The sequence below is a fragment of the Electrona antarctica genome, assembly GCF_951216825.1.
Source record: "Electrona antarctica genome assembly, chromosome: 4".
In the NCBI taxonomy this organism is placed as follows: domain Eukaryota; kingdom Metazoa; phylum Chordata; class Actinopteri; order Myctophiformes; family Myctophidae; genus Electrona; species Electrona antarctica.
This window is the reverse complement of record NC_136809.1, coordinates 35,804,467-35,825,952: the sequence shown is the minus strand read 5'-3', so window position 1 is coordinate 35,825,952 and position 21,486 is coordinate 35,804,467. Positions and strand designations below refer to the sequence as shown.

The 21,486-nt window shown below is 42.0% G+C and overlaps 2 protein-coding genes across 2 annotated transcripts; one reads left to right on the top strand and one right to left on the bottom strand.

Annotated features, from left to right (window-relative positions):
• Positions 1–5,378: 5,378 nt before the first annotated feature.
• Positions 5,379–7,091, bottom strand: LOC306921034 (transcription factor IIIA-like). The gene is made up of 2 exons (XM_079498097.1): positions 6,749–7,091; positions 5,379–6,551 (listed from the first exon to the last, which is right to left on the bottom strand). Exons 1-2 carry the CDS (start codon positions 6,884–6,886, stop codon positions 5,547–5,549), a joined length of 1,143 nt encoding a protein of 380 aa, XP_079354223.1. The 5' UTR covers positions 6,887–7,091; the 3' UTR covers positions 5,379–5,546.
• A 230-nt stretch (positions 7,092–7,321) lies between these two features.
• On the top strand, positions 7,322–18,747 carry yju2b (YJU2 splicing factor homolog B). The gene is made up of 10 exons (XM_079498096.1): positions 7,322–7,456; positions 9,463–9,509; positions 10,074–10,127; positions 10,254–10,336; positions 10,668–10,723; positions 11,337–11,397; positions 13,110–13,252; positions 14,785–14,957; positions 15,876–16,014; positions 16,600–18,747. Exons 2-10 carry the CDS (start codon positions 9,507–9,509, stop codon positions 17,133–17,135), a joined length of 1,248 nt encoding a protein of 415 aa, XP_079354222.1. The 5' UTR covers positions 7,322–7,456; positions 9,463–9,506; the 3' UTR covers positions 17,136–18,747.
• Positions 18,748–21,486: the final 2,739 nt, after the last annotated feature.

The window sequence follows — 21,486 nt, the reverse complement described above, 5'->3', positions numbered from 1 at the left end:
GTCAGTGAGGCGTGAAGCTGGTTACTGTGGTAAGTTGTCAGGTGATTTTGATGTATTCATTCTGCACGAAGCACATTAGAGGTCAGGTTGGCCATAGACTTGCCGTAAGCATGTAGGGCGGCAGTGGATCAGGGGTAGAGTGGCCGGTAGAACAGCAGGCTGGGTATAAACCCAGGCTCCCCCAGATAAGTAAGCCTGGGACCGAGGCTAGGCTCCCCAGAGTAAGTGTCGAAGTGTCCTTGAGCAAGTCACTGAACCCCTATTTGCTCCAGATGAGCAGGTTGGTGTCTTGCATGGTTTTCTCTGCCATCGGTGTGAGAGTGTGTGTGTGAATGGGTGAATGTAATGCACAATGTATGTAAATGCACCATTTACCATTTAGAGTAGACTAACACACAGACCACCACAGGATTTTAATCCCTAAAAGAAGGATTGTCAATTACAGTATCAAACAATTATTTGAGTGCTCTTCTTGAGTGAGGCACACTGAACCTACTTGTGATCAGAATGTCTCTGGTTAACCGTTAAACGCTATATACGTTGTCAAATAGCTGATCCGCAAGCTTGTAGATCTGCTATTTTCACTGAATGTCCACCTTTTTTCACTAAATTATTGCCTTTACTTTTGTTGAAGCTTTGTCTATTATGACTCAGAACAGGGAAGCTAGGGTATGAGTATGAGTAATGTTTCTTCTTCCTATCCTCCTTTGAGGGAGGATGCCCTTGAGCAAGGTACTTAATTCCCCCCCCAATTGGTCATCACAATTTACAGATGAACATGGCGTAGCAGAAATGATGATGACCACTGCTTGATTCTACTCTTCTCAGATGAGAGGCAGACATGACAAAGGGCCTCAGGGAGCTTCTGGAACTCACACACTGACCTTCCAGTAATCCTCACAGACAACGGGAGCATGTCTGTGTGAGCGGGGAGGAGAGGGGGGGGGGGGGGGGGGGGGGGTATAGGCCCTGACACATTCCTTCCACCTCCCATAAGACACAGGTGAAGGATGATGGGAACGGGAAAAGATGAAACGAGGAGAGGGAGGAATACAGTGTATGCAGTCCTCTTGGAATTTGGCACCAGGAAACGGCCCGGAATTTAGAGTTGTCAGAAGAGAAAAATGGAAAGAATTCTGCATCATTTATGGTAAAACGATAAGGAATGTTCACAGTGCTTTTCTTTTTTCCTTCTTTCTGTCTACCGTGGAAGTGCTGTCAAGCCAGGGAAGTATATCGTTGCTGACAGGTTGTCCAATGTAGTATGTCATTTTATATTGTTTAATTTTATATTTTTAATTTGTTAATATTTGTAAAAACCCATATATAGACAGACTATCCCATGTCATTACTACAGTAAAGAACCTGGGGTTATTATTGATTAGAATTTAATTTTAATACACATCATATTACCAAGTTTCCTTATTTCATCTTAGAAATATTGCATCATTTAGTGCTTAAAAAAACGTTGATCCACACTTCTGTTTTCTCTCTACTGCAATGCACTTGTTTCTGGCCTACCAAAGAAAACAACTGACAGACTACAACTTGTTCAAACTGAGCCAGCCAGAGTTTTAATTTACTAAAACTAAGATGAGAGAACATATTACTTCAGTTTTAGCTTCACTACATTGGCTCCCGGTTGTTTTTAGGAATGTTTTTGAAATTATTTTACTTGTTTATAAAGCTCTCAATGGTCGGGCACCTATCTACCTCTATGACTGCCTGCCTAGATTATGTTCCAAACCGCAGGTAATTCTACTGCTGACCGGCTCCAATAAGTGCCTAAAATTACGACAATTCTTAATTACCCAGGCTATGCTGTTGCTGTTTTTTTTTGTTTTTGTTTTACAAAATAAAATATCTACAAGCTCATAGTGTGTCACAATGTATCAAATATAGTGCATTAACAGTATGAAATAATGCATTAAATGAGAAAAATGTAATAAAACATTTAAGAATTAAATATGGAGATAAGAAATGTATGCCCAATAGCAACCCTACTGAGCAGAAATTGGGCACACGATGCACACATTGGACAGCAACTCAACAAGGGACAATGAACTGAAACCCTAAGGCTAGAGAAGCATCTTATGTTCAGTAGCCTATATACATCCCCAGACTGACTGAGAACGGCCAGACAGTGAAAGTGAATCACAAAAATACAAATACAACAATATCCCTCACCCTGTGTGAATGTGTAACTAGGACGGTCAGGAAGGTACAATGCTCACATGGTACTCAGCAAAGCATTCCACTGCAATATACAGTATCTAAATATACTTGAGATTTATTATAGTATAGGTATATACTGATGATTTGGGTTTTCTCACGCACACACGCACACAAACACTAGGTCTCTGTGAATATTACATGTCACTCAGACTGGTGCATTCCTGCATGTTCAGACAGAAAGATGTTGCACATTGTCATGTTACGATGTCCTAGCCTCGTGTAGCCAGCCTTCATCTGCCTTTGCAATGCATATTGCCCCAGGCAGTTTATGTCTGGCTGCCGAAGTGGTGACGAGCCAACCAGATTCGTCTAGAACCAGGCTATAAACAACCAGGGCCCAGTATGCAAATATGAGGCGGGACATTGCAGAAAAAAATCTAGTACTGAGAGGGACGAGACTAATATCCACGCAGTGATATTAGTATTGCTTTGCAAGGCTAATGATGTCCTGCTCCTGCAGTTGGAAACTAAAAAATCCTTTAACTCCAGTATGAAAAGATTATTATTATTATTTCTAATATACCCAGGCATAGACAACTCTCAAATAACCCACGATCAATATGTGTGTAATAACACAGCCTATAAATGGCAGAGGTTGGATCAGGAACGGAGACTGTGCTAAAAATAAAGAAGAGTTATAATGCGTAGACTTGGCAGTAGCTCTCTTTGATCGTGAAGAATTCTGTTTGTCTCCCTCCTCACTCAGAGGCAGTGCAGTGCAGTCCAGGCAAGGATCCAGGTAGGGCTAAATGTAGACCAACTAGAAGCCAAACATCACACTGAGTGGTAAAAATAGACATGAAATGTATTTATTTTTTGAAAATGGCAAAACCAATGTAGGAAATAGAGCTGGGCAATATATTGGTATTGTGAAGTGAGACTACTGTAGGCATCGTCTGGGCATTGATTGTGTTAAAATGTAGAATATTTATTTTCCTAGTCTTAAAGACAGCATTACAGTTAAGTGACACCATTTCAGAATGTTATAGCTGATGACACTCACACAAACAATGAATACCTCTACCTGCTTGGTCATCATATCCACATTACTAATGATTGTTTCTCAAACGTTTGATTTAAAGATTATTACAGTAAGCATGTTAAGTGGAGTGATGGGTACTGATGGATTCCAGAATCTGAGGATATAATACAGCAGATAAAGTACATTGACCAAAATGTTGCATGACAATTGTAAGGCCAATTCATACATTGTGATGCACATATCACTGGCCAAAAAAGTGTCACATTTGATGGTGAAAGTCTGCCATTTTTGTACTGTGTGATGATGTAAGTCATATATATATATATTATCATCCTGTAAGTATTGATTATATGAGGACTACTGTGCATTCAGAGGTAAGCCGGCCAGTCCATATAGGGTTTGTCTGAGCTGCGCCGGGCAAGAATGTTGAGAACAGTCTTCCTGTAACGGGAAGAATTCTGAGGGGATTTAGCCTCGGAATCTCAAACTCGCCCTGAGCAGCTCATGTTTACACCGTAAATCAGAACACAAGCACCTCTGTCCTTCCATGTTACATCACCTAGTCTTGATCAGTGACTGAATATTTTTCATTTTGAAAGACACCCGTTTATATTAGGCTGAGACGCTCATTTTATTTTTGCCTGTTTTATTTTATTTTATTTAAACCTGTATATAGGAGGGTCTAGCTAGCCCTCATATATATAGGTTTAATGTTTGTCTTGTCTAGACAAACATTCAAAATGCCATTGACAATGGACAGAGTTTAATGTTTGTTTTGTCACTAACACAAACATTAAATGCCATTAACAATGAACAGAGTTTAATGTTTGTTTTGTCTGTCACTGAGCAAATCGACATATGATGTTATGTTATATCGCGATGATGTAAGATATGGGTTGGTAAAGCGCCCCTCACTTCACATGGGTGTGATTTTTTAGTATTGTTTTTCTTAATCTCTAGAAGCCCAATGTAGTGAATGTACAATGTCAAATCCTCAGTTTAACTTAGTGAACAAATGCAACCGTAAGGGCCCATTTTTAAACTCAGTTACAGCATTCAAACTCTTAACTCCATAAGGTCCACCATGAGAAGCATTGAATTAGATTAGTTGTTTTTATTGGCCGACACATGAATACGATTTCCCTACAGTGACCATTTTCATTTCATTCACAATCACATGGGCCAATTTAAACATAATGCACATTGGTTTTATTTGCAAGAAATATATGGCAAATCATGGCTAGAACATATTTATGTGAAAATATACTGTATTTTAAATAAAGAACACAACTCTGGACCTGGTGATATTACCAGAAGTAGATACATATAACAAGCTGAAGGTCAAACACACTACCATATTCTCCTTCAACCTTCTGCAGAGGTTTGACTTTAACCATTTCAAATTGATCTCAGTCTATTGACTTCCATTTTAGTGCGTTTAAGGTTTGCACATTCGCTGAATCAAGCTTAATTTATAAGCCACTGCACAAGTGTCACTTGCCCATAAGTTCCTGTTGTGTACATTACATTTCGGTTCACAGCCTGATACTTTTTTCCCTGATATGCAGTTAAAGCTCAAAGACTTTAAGCATCTCCACTTCATACAGTCGTGCAAACATTCATTAAAATGTATGTTGATATTACTGGATTCAGTTCATAAGAAGAAAAAAAAATGAGGCACAAGATCATTCAGAATCAGCAGCCTGAGCTTGAACGCATGGAGAAGACTACCAAATTACAATACAAGATTGGCCTATTGCAGAAGGCCACCAATCTATGAGAACATGCAGATGGAGTTGGAGACCAGAGCATATCAGCTACAATTGTCACCTTCCTAAAATAATGGTCCAGTCATTTCTTTGAGGAAAATGCTGCCTAAATCAGCACTTGATGACACTGGCCACCTTTGATAAAATTGCCTATATCCTTAATGGCAATAAATGGTGGTATTTATATAGCGCTTTTTTTTTATCCAAAGCGCTTTACATAATCTATGTAAAGATCTATGATAGATTGTGCATTAGCCCCATTCACACACACATTTCAGCGTACTAACTCTGGGGGAGCCTGGGAACGAACTGCGAACCTGTTGCCCCCAGTAGTATAATGGCAGTCAAAGACAATGTGACCCCCCCCCCCCCCACGTTAAAACACAAAGTAACCCAAGTCATTTAATCCTCTTATGTCACATAAGATTTTTAAACATTTTATATAAATTATTGGACAAAACAAGCAGTTACAGACAGACTCCACAGCCTAAACAACTCAATAATACTGTAGGACAATTACATTGCTTCAGGTCATTTGCAAAAAGACCGACCAACAGGCTCTACACAGGAACCACTGCAGTAAGTCCATTGGAAACATTCGTCTCCAGGACTGGGCTGTATAATAAGGACGTGTCATGTAGCAGAGACACCAGTTCAACAGCCCTAGGTGGACCCGTCTTCTCGCTTTGTTCAGACGCACATTTGGACGTGTGTGCTGCCGGGTCTGGGCGGCTGCTTTTTTTAGACTTGTTGCCAACGGCTTTCTTTTTTGGTGGTTTGTAGCCACTAAGCCTGGACGCAAGAGATTTTTTGGGCCGGGGCTTTTTCAGCTTCTTCCGCTCGGGATCATGGGCGACACTGTGGCGCTGCAGACTTTGTTTCATGGCAAATGTTTTCTCACAGCCTTCGTGGGAGCAGGCAAAGACACGCAGCTCTTCGTGGAAGGAGCTTATGTGGCTCTGCAGGTTGAAAGACGTGGTGAAGGACCTGTCACAGCCGTCTCTGGGACACTTCAGCACCTGTCGCACCTCAGAGTGGATCCGCTGGTGCTGCTGCAAGAACCAGGAGTCGCGGAACACCTTGTCACACTGGTCACACTGCAGGAAGTCCCTGTGCAAGTCCTTCTTGTGCTTCTGGTACTCGCTCCAAGTCTTTCCCTGGAAGGAGCACCCTTGTTCCGCACAAGGGTAGCCCCTGTGGACCTTCTCGTGGCGCTTCAGCTTGCTGGGGAAGGTGAAACGCATCTGGCAGCCTTCAAAGGTGCACTGATATGGGGGCTCTTGGGTGTGTTGCTCACACTTGTGGGACTTGAGCTGCTTGTGCTTCCTGAACACGAGTCCGCAGCCTGTGAAGTTACACACGTACGTTTTCTGTTCTCTGTCGTTGCTGCTGTCGTTGCTGCTGCCGTGACTGCGACCGATGTGCCTCTGCAGGTTGGAGTTGGTGGTGAAGGCGTCTTCACAGCCATCGTGGGTGCACTGGAAAGGTCTCTCTCCGCTGTGACTGAGCTGGTGCCTCGCCAGGTGGTATTGGGTACAGAAGGACATGCTGCAGTCGTTCACCATCTGTTTGATTGATTTAATACTTTATTACGTTTGTAATAGATAGATAGATAGATAGGGGTACAGTACAGTCCCATACAAAACGGTGCTAAAAAGGGTAACCCAAGAAAATAATATGGCTCTTTTGGGGTTCCGTGTATTCAATTCATCGAAACATTTAAAGACAAACAATAATGTACGCAAAAACATCACAACTTCACCTCACACGTGTACGGTTTCACCCCGGTGTGTTTGCACATGTGCGCGTCCAGCTTCCACTGTTTGTTGTAGGCCGCCTCGCATTCTGGAAACGAGCAGATGTATCGTTTGTGTTGTTCTTCTTCTTGTCGGGCGGCCATCTTTCTGAGGCGGTACTAGCAACACTATTTTGATCGAAATGCGGTTGCGTTTTGAACTCCTCTAGCTCTGTGCTTTGGCCACGCTTTCTTTCTCACACACTGCAAGTACCATAGATAATCTTGTAAATACAGCATCACAACTTCCGTTCAGTCGAGACGTCAGCGCCATCCACTGCCCACTCGTGTCATGTGACCAGTGTTGCCAGATTTTGAGAGAAATAAGCAACCGGTCTATGTTTATTCATTATTTTATTCCTTATTTTAAGTATTTCATGGAATACTTGTTAGGTAAATATCAATTTTATTCTAATTCTAATATTTCACTGGTATCTTATGTAACTCTATGGGCTACAGGCTTCTCCATTTATGTGGTGAATGGCAGAGTGGTGAATGCGGGGAACCCTAACTCTTTTGGGGAACCAGAGCCCAAATATCTGGGGGGGACAATAACACTGACGCACAAACCGGATTCCGGATTCCAATTTCCGGTACAGAGGAGAGGAAGAAGAAGAAGGAGGAGACGTAGCAGGGTTGTTGTTGTGGCTATCTGCAAGACGAATAAGATAATTTGTGAGTATTTGAATTGTTTGCGATTGAGCCCGTGGGAACCACAGCATACTGAACGCATACATGTTTCTGACGTGACATTTAAAGCGTGTTTGTGTTTGTAATGACTGAGTTGTAACGTCATATGGCGTCACACAGTCTGTTGCTTGCTTAGCAGTTAGCCCTAGAATGGCTGATATGTTACTAGGACTCCTAGAATGGCTGTGATATTACATACATTTAATGTATTCCAAATACACACACCACGGCCATTCCAGGGATACGATATGGTTTTATAGCCTAAGAATTAGACTCTTGTAGATGTATTTTATCGATTCTGACATCAGAATCGAATCCTAGGATAATGATATTATATACATTTCACATATTCCACACACACACACACACACACACACACACACACACACACACACACACACACACACACACACACACAAGAATGTATATCAGCCATTCTAGGGCTAGATTGTACTGTACAAGTTAATGGTTACTGCATTGGTGGTCGGTCTCAACTTAACTTAACAGAGCAAAGTAGCTTCATGCCAGATTCAGAAGCAGCAGACATCTCGAGATTTAATTGTAGAAGATTTTAGCAGCTAATGGGGAAGGCGTCCCAGGACAAGGAGATGCCGTGTAGCCTAATTAAAACAGTATCATGCTGTCGTTTTACGTAGTAGCCTTGGATCAAGACTATTTATCATAGATGTATGTTATCGAGTATTGTACATATTATGTTTTATTGCTACTATAGTGTTGATGAGGTCTAGGATATATTATTGTATGTCTTTAAATGTCTCTATGAATTGAATACACAGGAACACAATGGAAACTAGAAAAAGTGCCCTTCCGGGCACAGGTCTCCACCAGGAGGATAGGAGTGTGTGTGATGTTTGGCAAAATGTTTAGGAGTAATGTTTAGGAGCCTTTGATGGCAATTAGATGATTTGAGGCATTTTGTTCCAAAAATGTGTTTTGCAAAAATCAACCTGTTGGTGGCGCTATAACAGGCCAATGTGAAAAGGGTGGGATATATTCCTCAGCCTAGTAAGAAAATGTGTGAAAGATTTCACGTAAATTGTATGCTGCGTTCATGATTTGAGGCTTTTGTTCAAAACGGGGCAATCTTGCAAACTGTGAAAGCCAATTATAGCCAATTAGGATGGAATATGAAATATCGGACAGATCCGACTTGAGCACATGACCATAGAGATACTGTGTAACGATTTGTGAGATTTGTGGACAGAATCTGGAGGAGTAATATCAAAAAAGGTGTTTTACAAAAGTCAGCCTCCTGGTGGCGCTATAAAAGGCAGATGCGGAAATTGCAGGTCAAAGGTTTGTCCTTGGCCACTAGGGAGTGTGCATGCAACGTTTCACGCAGATCGGTGCAGTTCTAGGTAAAAATGTGAAAAGCTGCCTCATGGTGGCGCTATAACAGGCCGTTCTGGAAAATGCGGGGCAGAGGTTCATCGTTGCCATCCAGGGAGTGTGTGTGCAAAGTTTGGCATCGACCGGGTTAACGGTGCCGGAGATTAGCTGGTAACGGACGGACGGAAGGACGGACACACACACGGACGGACGGACACACACACGGACGGAGTGCAAAACATACTCTCTCCCCATGCCTTCGGCCTGGTGGAGACAATAAGCCCCCAAGGCTTTTTGTGTTATCCTTGTAGCACCATTGTATAATCGAACCACTGTACTATTTGAAGACTTTCAGTTCAGTTTATTTTGGTCATAGAATGAACATTGAATGCATTGATTACCGTACATTTGATCATTATAACTTAGTATTTAGACCAAAAAGGTATAGGCTGAATCCAGTGGCTTATTTTGCGTATCCTATTTACACCTACAGACTTGTAATTTGCAAACGGTTAATATTAATTAAGTATTCAATCGATCAAAGAATATCGATCAAAGGCTAGTCACGTAGCAACATATCCATCACAACCTACTGTCTACAACAACAACAATCAAAATGTGATCCTTTTCTGTTTCATCAGGTTGAAAGAATCCACCACTAGTGTGTGGACAAACAGGTGTCAGTATGGTGAGTAAAATAATATCTTTTTGGAATTGTGTATGCTATGTTGATGAATTACGTAGGACCACAATGTAAACAAGTTCCCAGGACCTTTTGTGTTATCCTTTTATCTTTGTCTTACTGTAACATGTGCTGTTTATATCTTTGTCTTACTGTAACATGTGCTGTTTATATCTTTGTCTTACTGTAACATGTGCTGTTTATATCTTTGTCTTACTGTAACATGTGCTGTTTATATCTTTGTCTTAATGTAACATGTGCTGTTTATATCTTTGTCTTACTGTAACATGTGCTGTTTATATCTTTGTCTTAATGTAACATGTGCTGTTTATATCTTTGTCTTACTGTAACATGTGCTGTTTATATCTTTGTCTTACTGTAACATGTGCTGTTTACAAGTATTCAATCAATCAATGTCGTGGCCCAATTGCCTCATAGATGTCACTTTAGGCTTACACCTATTTAATTATTTTTGTCAATCAACCATGCGATGTAAGTATAGATTTAAAATATAATCTGCATCAAATGTTTTCAAAGAAAATGTCTTCTTACATTTCTTTTTCTTAACAGGGTGAAAGAAAAGGACAAAACCACTACTACCCTCCGGATTTTGATCCGGTTAAGGTGAGTGTCATCATCCTATATAGGCCAGAAGAGCTGATGACTAAGGTACAGACAGCATCTTAACATTTAAATGATTTTAAAGACCATAACTCATCTTTATACCTCCATTATTGCTGTCGTCTCTAGCATGGCTCCCTCAATGGATACCATGGAACCCATGCTCTTCGAGAGAGGGCGAGGAAGCTGTCACAGGGCATTCTTATTATCAGGTCGGTAAAACACGCATGCACCAGTATTTCTAATGCCACAAAATGATTTATTTGTTTCATGTCAGACTGACAGACGTTATCTAGCTGCATTGAAGTGTATGATTGAACTTTTCATGGTCTATATTGTTTAGATTGTTTTTTAAATGTTCTGGTGTAAGCAAATTAACTTGGGAAAGAAATAATAAATCACTATATCGAATTGAATCGCAATATATTTAAGAATCGCAATATAAATGGAATCGGCACCCTAGGTATCGATACCGCATCGAATCGGGAGGTAAGTGAATCGTCCCACCCCTAACTAATATGTTGACTATCTGTTTGCATTTAGGTTTGAGATGCCCTACAACATCTGGTGTGACGGCTGTAAGAATCACATTGGCATGGGTATGTTGTTAAAAAGAAGTGAGACCTATTCATCCATACCTAAATCTCTGACTCTGTTTCATACCATGGCTATGTGAAATACTCGTTTCTTCTTTGCTGGTAGTAGGTGTCTGATATATATATATATATATATATATATTGGTGTATATATACTTCACTGTCCCAGTCAACAGTTTAATTTCTGCACCATTATCACTGCGCCACCTCTTCAGAACCACAAAATACTTTTACATTTTGCCTTCATAAATTCCTTCAATGTCTGAGGATCCAATCCAAACCACAACTTGTTGGAAGAGGCATACAACCGTTAAATTGTGTACTGTTTTCCAGCCTCACTCATATCCGACATTTTGTAATATGTAATGACATTTGTGTTTAGTGCCAGTTCATGTTTTCAAACTGAGACAAATTTTAACTTTGCTAACCGTGTTTGTGTGAGTGTTAGCCTGCAACCATGAGACTTTATACCTCAGTGGCTCTCTTTTTCCATTGTTAGGTGGCCATTACAATTACAAGAACCCACCCCATGTCTCTTGTTAACCTTTATTGCGGCACCTCATCGTGCATTATCACGTAAACATTTCATAGTCCTAACGCTTTTTTGTCTTTACAGGGGTCCGATACAATGCTGAGAAGAAGAAGGTGGGGAACTACTACTCCACGCCAATTTACAGGTAATCAACTGAATTGGTTAGATCTCCAGCAAATAGTTATTCCGTTCAAGTTCTTCTATCTATACTGACATCATAAGGAGAGAACACTGAACAGGCATCTATTTTCCCACTGCTGCTCAGCTTTCTCATTGATCAAAATAGTGGTCTGGATTTGTTAGAGTGTGAATGGACCTCATCTGGCCAACCGGTTAGATCACTGCCTTCTGCCAATTATTATCTTCTTACATTTTCAAATGTATAAAAAAAGCAGAAATGGCAGATCTACAAGCTTACAATGAGTCACAAAGTGTAAGCTTGGACATCTGCTATTAATACAATTATTAAATATGTCGGACATTTCATAATTCATATGTTCCAATGTTCAATGCAAAAAAGCACGAATCGTTAATTCGCAATTATTGGTATGACAATTAATCGTCAACTTATATTTAGTAGTTGTGACAGCCCATGCACCAGTATGGTCACTGTGTTGATTCAGCCCATGCATCAGTGCTGCACCCCATTCGACTGTTATCTCTCTATTGAATAGGTGAAATTATCCGTTATCAGCACCTTTGAATAGGCCCAATATGTCCATACTGGCATACTCACTGTTTCAGTATGTCATTATCACCTATTGTCATTATCACTGATGTCCTGACAGAGGCGCGCCGTGTCTGGTGGCCTTGAGCTACGTGAGGCACAGCCGAGCGAGTTGCCGTGCCGAGCGTTGCGACGGCCACCAGACCCTACTCGGCGCCGTCCGAGTTACGTCCCGATAGGCAGAGAATAGTATATATTAGTAGTAGCCCCTAGTTTCCATGCGCTGACAATAGTTGGAAATGACACGTCCACCAGGGGGAAACCTTGACCAGGCTATGGTGAGTATGCCAGTATGGCCATATTGGGCCTATTCAAAGGTGCTGATAACGGATGATTTCGCCTATTCAATACAGAGATAACGGTCGAATCGGCTGAGTATGGTCACTGTGTTGATTCAGCCCATGCACCAGTATGGTCACTGTGTTGATTCAGCCCATGCACCAGTATGGTCACTGTGTTGATTCAGCCCATGCACCAGTATGGTCACTGTGTTGATTCAGCCCATGCACCAGTATGGTCACTGTGTTGATTCAGCCCATGCACCAGTATGGTCACTGTGTTGATTCAGCCCATGCACCAGTATGGTCACTGTGTTGATTCAGCACCACAGCTAAATGGAACTGGAAAATCTCTATCATTGTAATCTCTATCAACGGAATCCACGTTGGCAATAAAACGAGAGTATATGTAAGCGAAACCTCAACCTTATATTTGGCACACCTGCTAGATCAGTGTTTCCCAAACCTTTTCATGTCAAGGACCCCCACATTGACACTAATTAGCCCACGGAGCCCCATTTGAAGAAATATGTCAGGAACCCCCATGAGAGAAGATATTTATGGCTCTAGCAGTGATTCTCAACCCGTTTAATTTCAACCACCCCCAGTTTGACATGCATTAGGCTACGGACCCCCATTTAATGGCATTTCTATCTCTGAGACCCCCAATTTATATTGTAAAATCAATGTTAATTTAACTCTGTGCGTGTACAAATGGACCCATTAGGGCCGTTCCGTTTGTACACTCTCTGAGTTACAGACCCCCTGGAACTCCCTCAAGGACCCCTGGGGGTCCCCGGACCCCACTTTGGGAACCACTGTGCTCACTGCCTTCTGTTTGCTATGCACCAGATTCAGGATGAAGTGCCACCTGTGTGTTAACTACATCGAGATGCAGACGGACCCGGCCACCTGCGACTACGTCATAGTGATCGGAGCCAACAGGAAGGAGGAGCGCTGGGACATGGCTGACAACGAACAGATCCTCACCACAGGTGCATACAGTCTGCCTTCATTCATGTCTCGGTCTCGCTCTTCTCTCTCACCCTGTCACCCTTTGGCTGTCTGAGTTTAAGGGCTTAAGCGTACATCCCCAGCTTAGCATTGTTCTGTTGAGAAGGGCAAGCCACGCTGCGCACAAAATAGATGTCGCATACTATAATTTCTGCGGTCCTATATGGTCTATTATTTATAATAGAAGTTGTGAAGAACCAGGTAAAGCTAAAGGTGGCAAAGCAGGGGTTTTATTCACCCAAAGTACTTTTCACAATTACACAAAGGGACGAACCGTGTGTGTATAAACTTAACAAAACCGCCTAAAGAGCCTAACATGTTTAATTAAACAGAGCTCAGAGCAACATAGTGAGTGCTCATCCTGTACTCTATCCTGGCCAGACTCCATAGTAGATTGCAGGGTAGAGAAGAGACCTCTTCCAACAAAAGAGTGTTGTAGAATCTACATGGTGGCGCAGTCGGGACTCGGTAGCACTGTCGCCTCACAGCTAGAAGGTCCCAGGTTCGATTGCCACAGGGGACGCTGTGTTCTCTCTTCCGTATCATCAGTGCTCATACCTTAGGTGGGGTTGTTGAAAGGGCCTTTCTGTGTGGACTTTGCATGTTCTCCCCGTGTCCCCTAGGGTAGGTACCCTAAAAAAAACATGCAGTCTCTATACTGCCTCCCCCTGATCAGCCTGATGGAGGGGAAAGGAACAGGTTTGGAATAACGTGTTCCTTCCATGCGCTACATCCTACCAGGGAAATTCCCCCCTGCGACTGTGGTGATAAAAAGCGGCCTGCTCACTCACTCCTCATGAGCTCAGTTTGGGGCTCTCCCCAGGTTGGCAGAAGGAGAGAAGCGCCCAGTATTACAGCTGAGGCAATTGGCACGGTATCCGGAGAACTCACCAGTTTACCAACTCGCCGCGATTTAGTGCATTTTAGTTTTACTTCACCTTCATTTAAATTGCATTGAATTGAGAGAGAGAGAGAGAGAGAGAGAGAGAGGGTAGTTGTTTAGAGTTAACACTAGAGAAAGTAGGAATGCTAAAAGTTTAAACACCAAAGTACCGAAACGATGTAATTCATTAGTAAACAATTCCTGAAATGGTAGGCCATTACTTATCATTGGTATTCACATACTCACCTTTTTATCATCATCTAGCTGACTATTTAATTGCACAAAATAATTTTATCACTTTGGAAATTAACTATAACATCTTTGAGTGACATACTACACTGATGAAGACAGCATGTTAGCATAATGATGAAGACATTGATGAAGAATTGTCGCTGTGGCAACTTGGTAAACTGGCGAGTTATCCGGTATCCATTGGCACAGGGTGAAAAATGGGTTACAAAATCGTGGGATTCAATTTTGTTAATTTGTTTAAATCTACACCACTCTTCATGTATATTCTACACTGTAGATGAAGTATACATTAAGGTCATTCTCTCATTTCATTCTTGTGTTTATCCTTAATTTAATCAACCCTGCATCTCCTTCCCTCTGCTCTCTCCCTGTTGCCAGAGCGGGCAGAGAAAGAGAAGCTGGAGACAGACGCCATGTACAAGCTGGACCATGGTGGGAAAGACAAGGAGAAGCTGAAGAAGGCTCTGCCTTCGCTGTCAGAGATCCAGGACCACAGGTCTGCCTGGAAGGAGGACTTCCAGCTTAACAGCACCCTCCGCAGGAAGTTTAGGGTACGGTATAATTATTAATTTCTTGTAAGTCACAAGTAGGTAAATGAAGTAAAGCGATATCAAAAATAGTAATAGTATTAAGCCTAAAAAGTGGTTACTGAAGAAGGTATTATCTGCAAAAACATAGCGATCACATTAATTTCAGCACATTGGTTGGGTGGGGTGGGGCCGTGGGGGATTCTTTGTTATTTTTTCTTAATAAAATTCATAATGAACTTCAACAACGTAACGGTGACTGTAACATTTGCCCTCCCATTGTGTTTAGTAAACACAATGCTGAAATGCAACAGACTCAGTTTATATAAGATGCAGGGAGTTAGTGCAAGGGTCATCATCGTTTTTCAAGCTAACCACTCCTGAGCTGAGAGATACATGAATCAGGGACCCCCAGTACTATAATGTAAAAAAATATTATTTTTCATTGATAGCTTGAGCTTCATAGACTTGTTTGACAGCATGTTAACTATAATTGCGGCTAGCTGTTAGCATATACCCCAGTTCCCAGTGCCACCATACGCGTTCACTTTAGTTTGCCTCACCCCAGAATATGGATGCTAGGCTTCAAGTGATTAATGTAAATAAAAATAGATTTGGGGGCCCTCCTGTAGTAACCCAGAGGACCCCTGTTGTAGAGCCCTGATTCAGTGTATAGTGGATAAGAGCATTGTTCAGTGAACTGAACTGACCGTTGTTCACTTACTGATTCAGTGTATAGTGGATGAGAGCATTGCTCTGCTCAGTGAACTGAATTGACCGTTCGTTGTTCACTGACTGATTCAGTGTATAGTGGATGAGAGCATTGCTCAGTGAACTGAACTGACCGTTCGTTGTTCACTGACTGATTCAGTGTATAGTGGATGAGAGCATTGCTCAGTGAACTGAACTGACCGTTCGTTGACTGACTGACTGACTTTGCAGACGGAGAAGAAGGTGCAGGCGGAGCAGGAGGAACTGGATACGGCCGTGAGGAAGAGGACCAACCTGTCCATCCCTCTGCTGCCTGAGAAGGACGAGGACAAGAGACTGGCAGCACTGCTCACCTACCAGGCCCCTGACTGTAAGGAATGGACACACACACACGCACACACACACAGGTCCATCTCAATGAATTAGAATATTGTGTAAAAGTTCATTTTCTTCCGTAATATAATTCGAAAAGTGAAACTTTCATATATTCTCAATTCATTGTGCGTAAAGTGAAGTATAATCTTAATCTTGATGATTATGGCGTACAGCTCATGAAAATCAAAGAATCCTATCAATGAATTAGAATATTTTACGAGACCACTAAAAAAAGGATTTTTTAAAAACGAGAAATGTCGACCATGTTATGGAAGCCTAGGTTTGCTTTGATAACAGCCGTAAATTAATTTGTATTGTTCAGTCTTATGTCTCACACCTTCCTCTTGACAATACAACCTAGATTCTCTGTGGGGTTCAGGTCAGGCCAGTTGGCTGGTCAGTTAAGCACAGTAATACCATGGTTAGTACACCAGTTACTAGTAGTTTTGGCTTCTCCCTAGCCTCGTCTACGAAGGTTTTTGGTCCTCCATTTTGGATTGAAAAGTTTGCTTGTTAGTTGTCACTATAAATGTTCACATTGCAGTTGACTTTAACCTTTCTCTGTCCGCTCCTCCTCCAGCCTACGAGGACAAGAAGCACATCAAACGGAGGGAGATCTCATCTCGCTCCTGGTTCACGTCACCCTCAGCCTCACAGGGTGGCGCCGCCGGCAGTCTGCTCCACAAGCTGAGCCTGCAGGGGAAAGAAGCGGCCGTGGCCAAAGCCCTGGGGCCGTCGCCGACCTCCTCTCCCCTCATCCGCAGACGCACCGAAAAACACGGGAGCAACAGACCTGAGACCTGTGCGGAGGCCGCAGTTCGCAGGAAGTCGGCCCCCGGAGCTGTCAGGCTGGCGGGTGTGGCCTCTGAGCTGGGAGGGAAAGACGGAGGAGCGAGTACAGGCGTTGCGCGGCTCCACTCGGGACAGGACGTGACTAACACAAATAACAGTGTTGATAATAAAGAGACACAAGAGAACACCACGGCAGACGAGGACGACGGAGGACTTAATAGAACACAGGATTCTGTGAACTCAAAGGAGCTCAACGGTAGTTTGGGTAGCCTTACGTCACTGGCGGCATACTGCAGTGACTCTGAATCAGACTCGAGTCAATAAAGTAGTTGGTCTCCCTGTCCAATCTTTAGCTATTAATAACAAATTAGTTAATTTGTAGTTGGTTTGTGAAATGTGAATGAAGTGACGTAAATTGCAATGCACAAACACAAAAGATCCGGGTGGCGTTGTCTCCACATTGACAGCATACTTAGTGTGGTCATGGTCTACGTCTCCTTTGGTCCAGTGGAAAAGTGGTGAAAATATTTCTTCTTACATGCATAGATGATCAACTATAATACTACTTTCTTACTCTTGCATTTATGCAACAAACATCATGTCCCTTTATTAAGGACCCATCTGACTGTAAGGACTGTCTTAGATTTTTACAGCATGGAACTGTAGTGGCCGTGCTGTCTAGAAAAGGGTGTGGGTGTGTCCAGGGCTAATTATCTCACCAATCGCTGGACAGATCAGCACCACATGCCTTGTGCATTCTGCCCAGAGGGCCAAGGAATTGACTCCAAATGTTTTTCACATTTTTTACTTAAAAAAGAAATATTTAACTTTTTAAAACTTTATTTTATTAATTTAATACTGGAAGTCAGTGGAGGACGTAATTTGGCCCAAATATAGACATAACTAGTTCCAGTTTTTCAGAAGGTGGCATACCCATTTCCCCATAGCTTCAATTGATTGGCACAGCAGCAGATCTGAACTGGAATGTTAAAGTGAGCATCTGGTTCCAGTTCTAGTAGAAGTGGGCGGGCGGCGAGGCGACTTGATGACCTTTGATTTTGTAAAATGGTCACTTGGTAGTTTTAGATCCACATGGATGCCACGCCGTTATTATACCCTGTATTGTTTACTTGCGCTCTGCAACAGCTTTGACATCTTTGCTGAAAACATGTTATTTTCATAAGCTGTCAAACATGATCACAAAAACATGAACTGTTATCTCTTACTCCAATCTCTCAAAACGAGGAGATAACGTTTCAGTGAGTTGATTATTATAATATTAATGAATACGGTATGTCATGATGTCTCAATATGGGGCACGTATTAACATTGCTTGTATTTTGTCGGGCTAATTTACCATCTCCTGAAAGACCTGTGCATGTCACGTGCTTTCTTGTTTTATGTACAAATGTTGAGAGATCTGTTATTTTAGTAACCAGTGATGGCTTGAGAGTACCCTCTCCAACCTCCCGTTTAAGATCAGTTCTTCAAGCTATGTAACGCTAGCCTGGGATCCATTCCAGACTGAGTCAAATAGGACCATGACCAGACTGAGAAGAAATGTGAGACAACAAAAGAGTCGGCCAAACGGAGTGAATCAGTCGATCATTCTGGATTCCAGGTCAATGCAACTCATCAGTTCTTCAAGCAGTGCAACACGTTAACATGAATATCAGTTCTTGTCGGCAAGCGACACTGTCATCATGCGATGGAGTATATGACTCTTCCCCCCCCCCCCCCCATTCGCCTCCATGTTGACTTGTTAAGTCCATGGAATCCTTAAACTCATACCATTATGACCACCTTTGAGGAAATATGTAATCCGTGTATTCCCTACTGAATTTACGCAACCTTTTTCAGTTGTGACTAGAACGCTGGAACTAATTTTGGAAAAAGGTGTATATATTTAGTCAAAAGGAAATAAACTTTTGACTCAGTTATGTCTTTATGCATGTCTTTTGGAGTTGACTTGGGGACAGGAACACTTACAAAGGGCAGCCACAAGGTGTCATCACTGAGTTGTGGATCTTGTCTAACAAGTTAACTATATAATCCTACTGTCCTAATTTGCATCCTGCTTGGTCCAGCTCCTGTGGTTAAATCAATTTTTCCTAAATACAATCCCACTAGAACAAACAAAAAACTATACCTACCTTGGCCTAAACATCAGCAGCACAGGGAACTACAACCAAGCTGTAAAGGACCTGAGGGACAAGGCAAGAAGGGCATTCTATGCTATCAAAAGAAACTAGACATCAAAATAGACATCCCAATAAAAACCTGGCTTAAAATACTGGACTCTGTGATAGAACCAATTTCCCTCTATGGTTGTGAGATCTGGGGACCATTAGCAAACCATGACCTTGAAAAATGGGACAAACACCAAACCGAGACCCTACACACAGAATTCTGCAAATCCATTCTCCACACCCAGCGAAAAACACCAAATAATGCATGCAGGGCAGAATTAGGACGATACCCACTCATAATCAAAATAAAAAAGAGAGCACTTAAGTTCTACAACCACCTAAAAGAAAGCGACCTAGATGCACTCCATAACAAGGCACTCACACACAGTGAAACTCTAGAGAGATGCCCCCTCAGCCAGCTGGCCCTGGAACTCCGGACACAAACAGAGCCACGAGATAGAAAACCCATTGGACTAAACCAAATTATAAAACAGCAAAAGGAAAACTACCTGACACATTGGAAAGAAGCAACACAAAAGCAGAGTAAACTAGAATGCTATCTGGCCCTAAACAGAGAATACGCAGTGGCAGAATACCTGAGCACCGTGACCGACCCAAAACAGAAAAATCCTAACTAGGTACAGACTCAGTGAGCACAGTCTTGCGATCGAGAAAGTCCGTCATAGGCAGACCTGTATCCCGAGAGAAGACAGACTATGCACCCACTGCACACAAAATGAAGTGGAAACCGAGCTACACTTCCTAACCATCTGTCCATTGTACCAAGACATCAGAGACACATACTTCCCACAGATTACAACCACACACAGAGATTTTGAAAACATGACCAATGACAAAAAACTCCCATATCTGCTGGGCGAAGTACAACAATGTGCAAACACAGCAGCAAGATTTGTGAGGTGCTGTGATAGGAGAAGGATATCAAACGGAACACAACCACCCTAAAGACTAATCATTGTGTATATTCCTGCACTATACCTGCATCCAGTGATCTTGGTACAATATAGAAATTGATCTATTGAAGATTCTGACGTTCAAATGTACATATTTTTTGTTTTGATTGTATTGATGTATTGTTGTATTGTGCTTTCTGCTTTGGCAATGTAAACGTATGTTTTCTCATGCCAATAAAGCCCTTTGAATTTAATTGAATTGTGTGTGTGTGGGGGGGGGGGGGGATTGGGTAAGCGGGGGGGGGGGTTGTGTGGATTGGGTAAGCGAGGGAAGGAGGGTGGGGGGTCTGTATATTAGCAGACTGTTTGACTGGCCATAGTTCACAAGAGCAGTCAGCATGACTTGGTGGGTGCTTCAACACTTGCTGCTTCTCTCCTGTATGTCCCATGCACAAGAGTGGCGTTCAAGGTAGGTATAAAACTCAATTCTGAAATCAAAACTCTTGTCAAGCAGTCTGGATCTACAATGTTTTGTGAAATGAAACAATGTCAAAATGTCCTTTGCAGATTTGGGTCCTTTAACGAATACATCGATCGTCATGAGTAAGTAGACAAAAGTAATATCTTTTAGTTTTTCTAGTGGGAGTGATTACTGACAAATAACTGAATATTAATGCTCTATCTTTTATTTTTGTATTATCAAGTCATCAGACCCCAGTCATCGATAATAAACCAAGGTACAGTACAGTGCTGCTACTTGTTTGTTGTTAGACATTACAGTGTTGCTCATACTCTATTGCTCATCTGCATCTCAAAACATTATTTAGCCACTTGAACACTAACTTTCCTATTTTGGGGCTAACATTCGGTTAGCAACAACTAATGAGACACAGAGGTATCGCCTGTATTGAATGATATAACAACATATAGGTACAGTTGGGTGCCACCGATATTGTCCCTTATCATTTGACCCATTTAGGCCTGACCTCAAAATTTAAAAAAATCCTTCTAAATCCTCCAGTTTTCTGAAATAAATATTTTCACGATTTTTCAAAAATAGCAGACCTACAAGCTCGTAGCGCGCCACTCGGTGGCGCGCTATGAGCTTGTAGATCTGCTATTTTTCAATAGCTAAATTATAACATAATGTTTAAAACACCAAAAGGGGTTCCCGCCCAAAATGGGTTAACTGTCCTTTTGGGCAGATCACGCAAACCTCAGCAAAAAGAAAAGGACAATATCGATGGCCTCCAACTGTACAAGTCTAAATGGTTTAATATCTGACATGACAAAAAATACAAAAACACTCTCATGCTGGCCTTGGAGCGGTCGTCACCAGCTATTCCTAAACGTAAACAAAGTCAAACTATGCCTATAAACTAATATTCCTAAACGTAACCTCAGTAAAAAAAACTATGCCTAAACCTAATCTTATTCCTAACAAAGAATACACGATAACAAGAACCACTGGGAGGTGCGGGCAAAATGCGAATAAAATGCAGTCGAGTGTTCCGGTTACCCTAACCAGACCTTTTTTATGTATACTGTACAATCTGTCCACCCCTCTACTCC

What these genes read in the sequence shown, in the direction of transcription:
- LOC306921034 (XM_079498097.1), bottom strand. Translation starts at nt 6,886, where the DNA reads ATGGCCGCCCGACAAGAAGAAGAACAACACAAACGATACATCTGCTCG. An exon ending in TGAAACCGTACACGTGTGAG is followed by an intron (nt 6,552 to 6,748) that starts GTGAAGTTGTGA and finishes TCAATCAAACAG; the next exon opens with ATGGTGAACGACTGCAGCAT.
- yju2b (XM_079498096.1), top strand. An exon ending in CGGATTTTGATCCGGTTAAG is followed by an intron (nt 10,128 to 10,253) that starts GTGAGTGTCATC and finishes TGTCGTCTCTAG; the next exon opens with CATGGCTCCCTCAATGGATA. An exon ending in CACCTACCAGGCCCCTGACT is followed by an intron (nt 16,015 to 16,599) that starts GTAAGGAATGGA and finishes CTCCTCCTCCAG; the next exon opens with CCTACGAGGACAAGAAGCAC.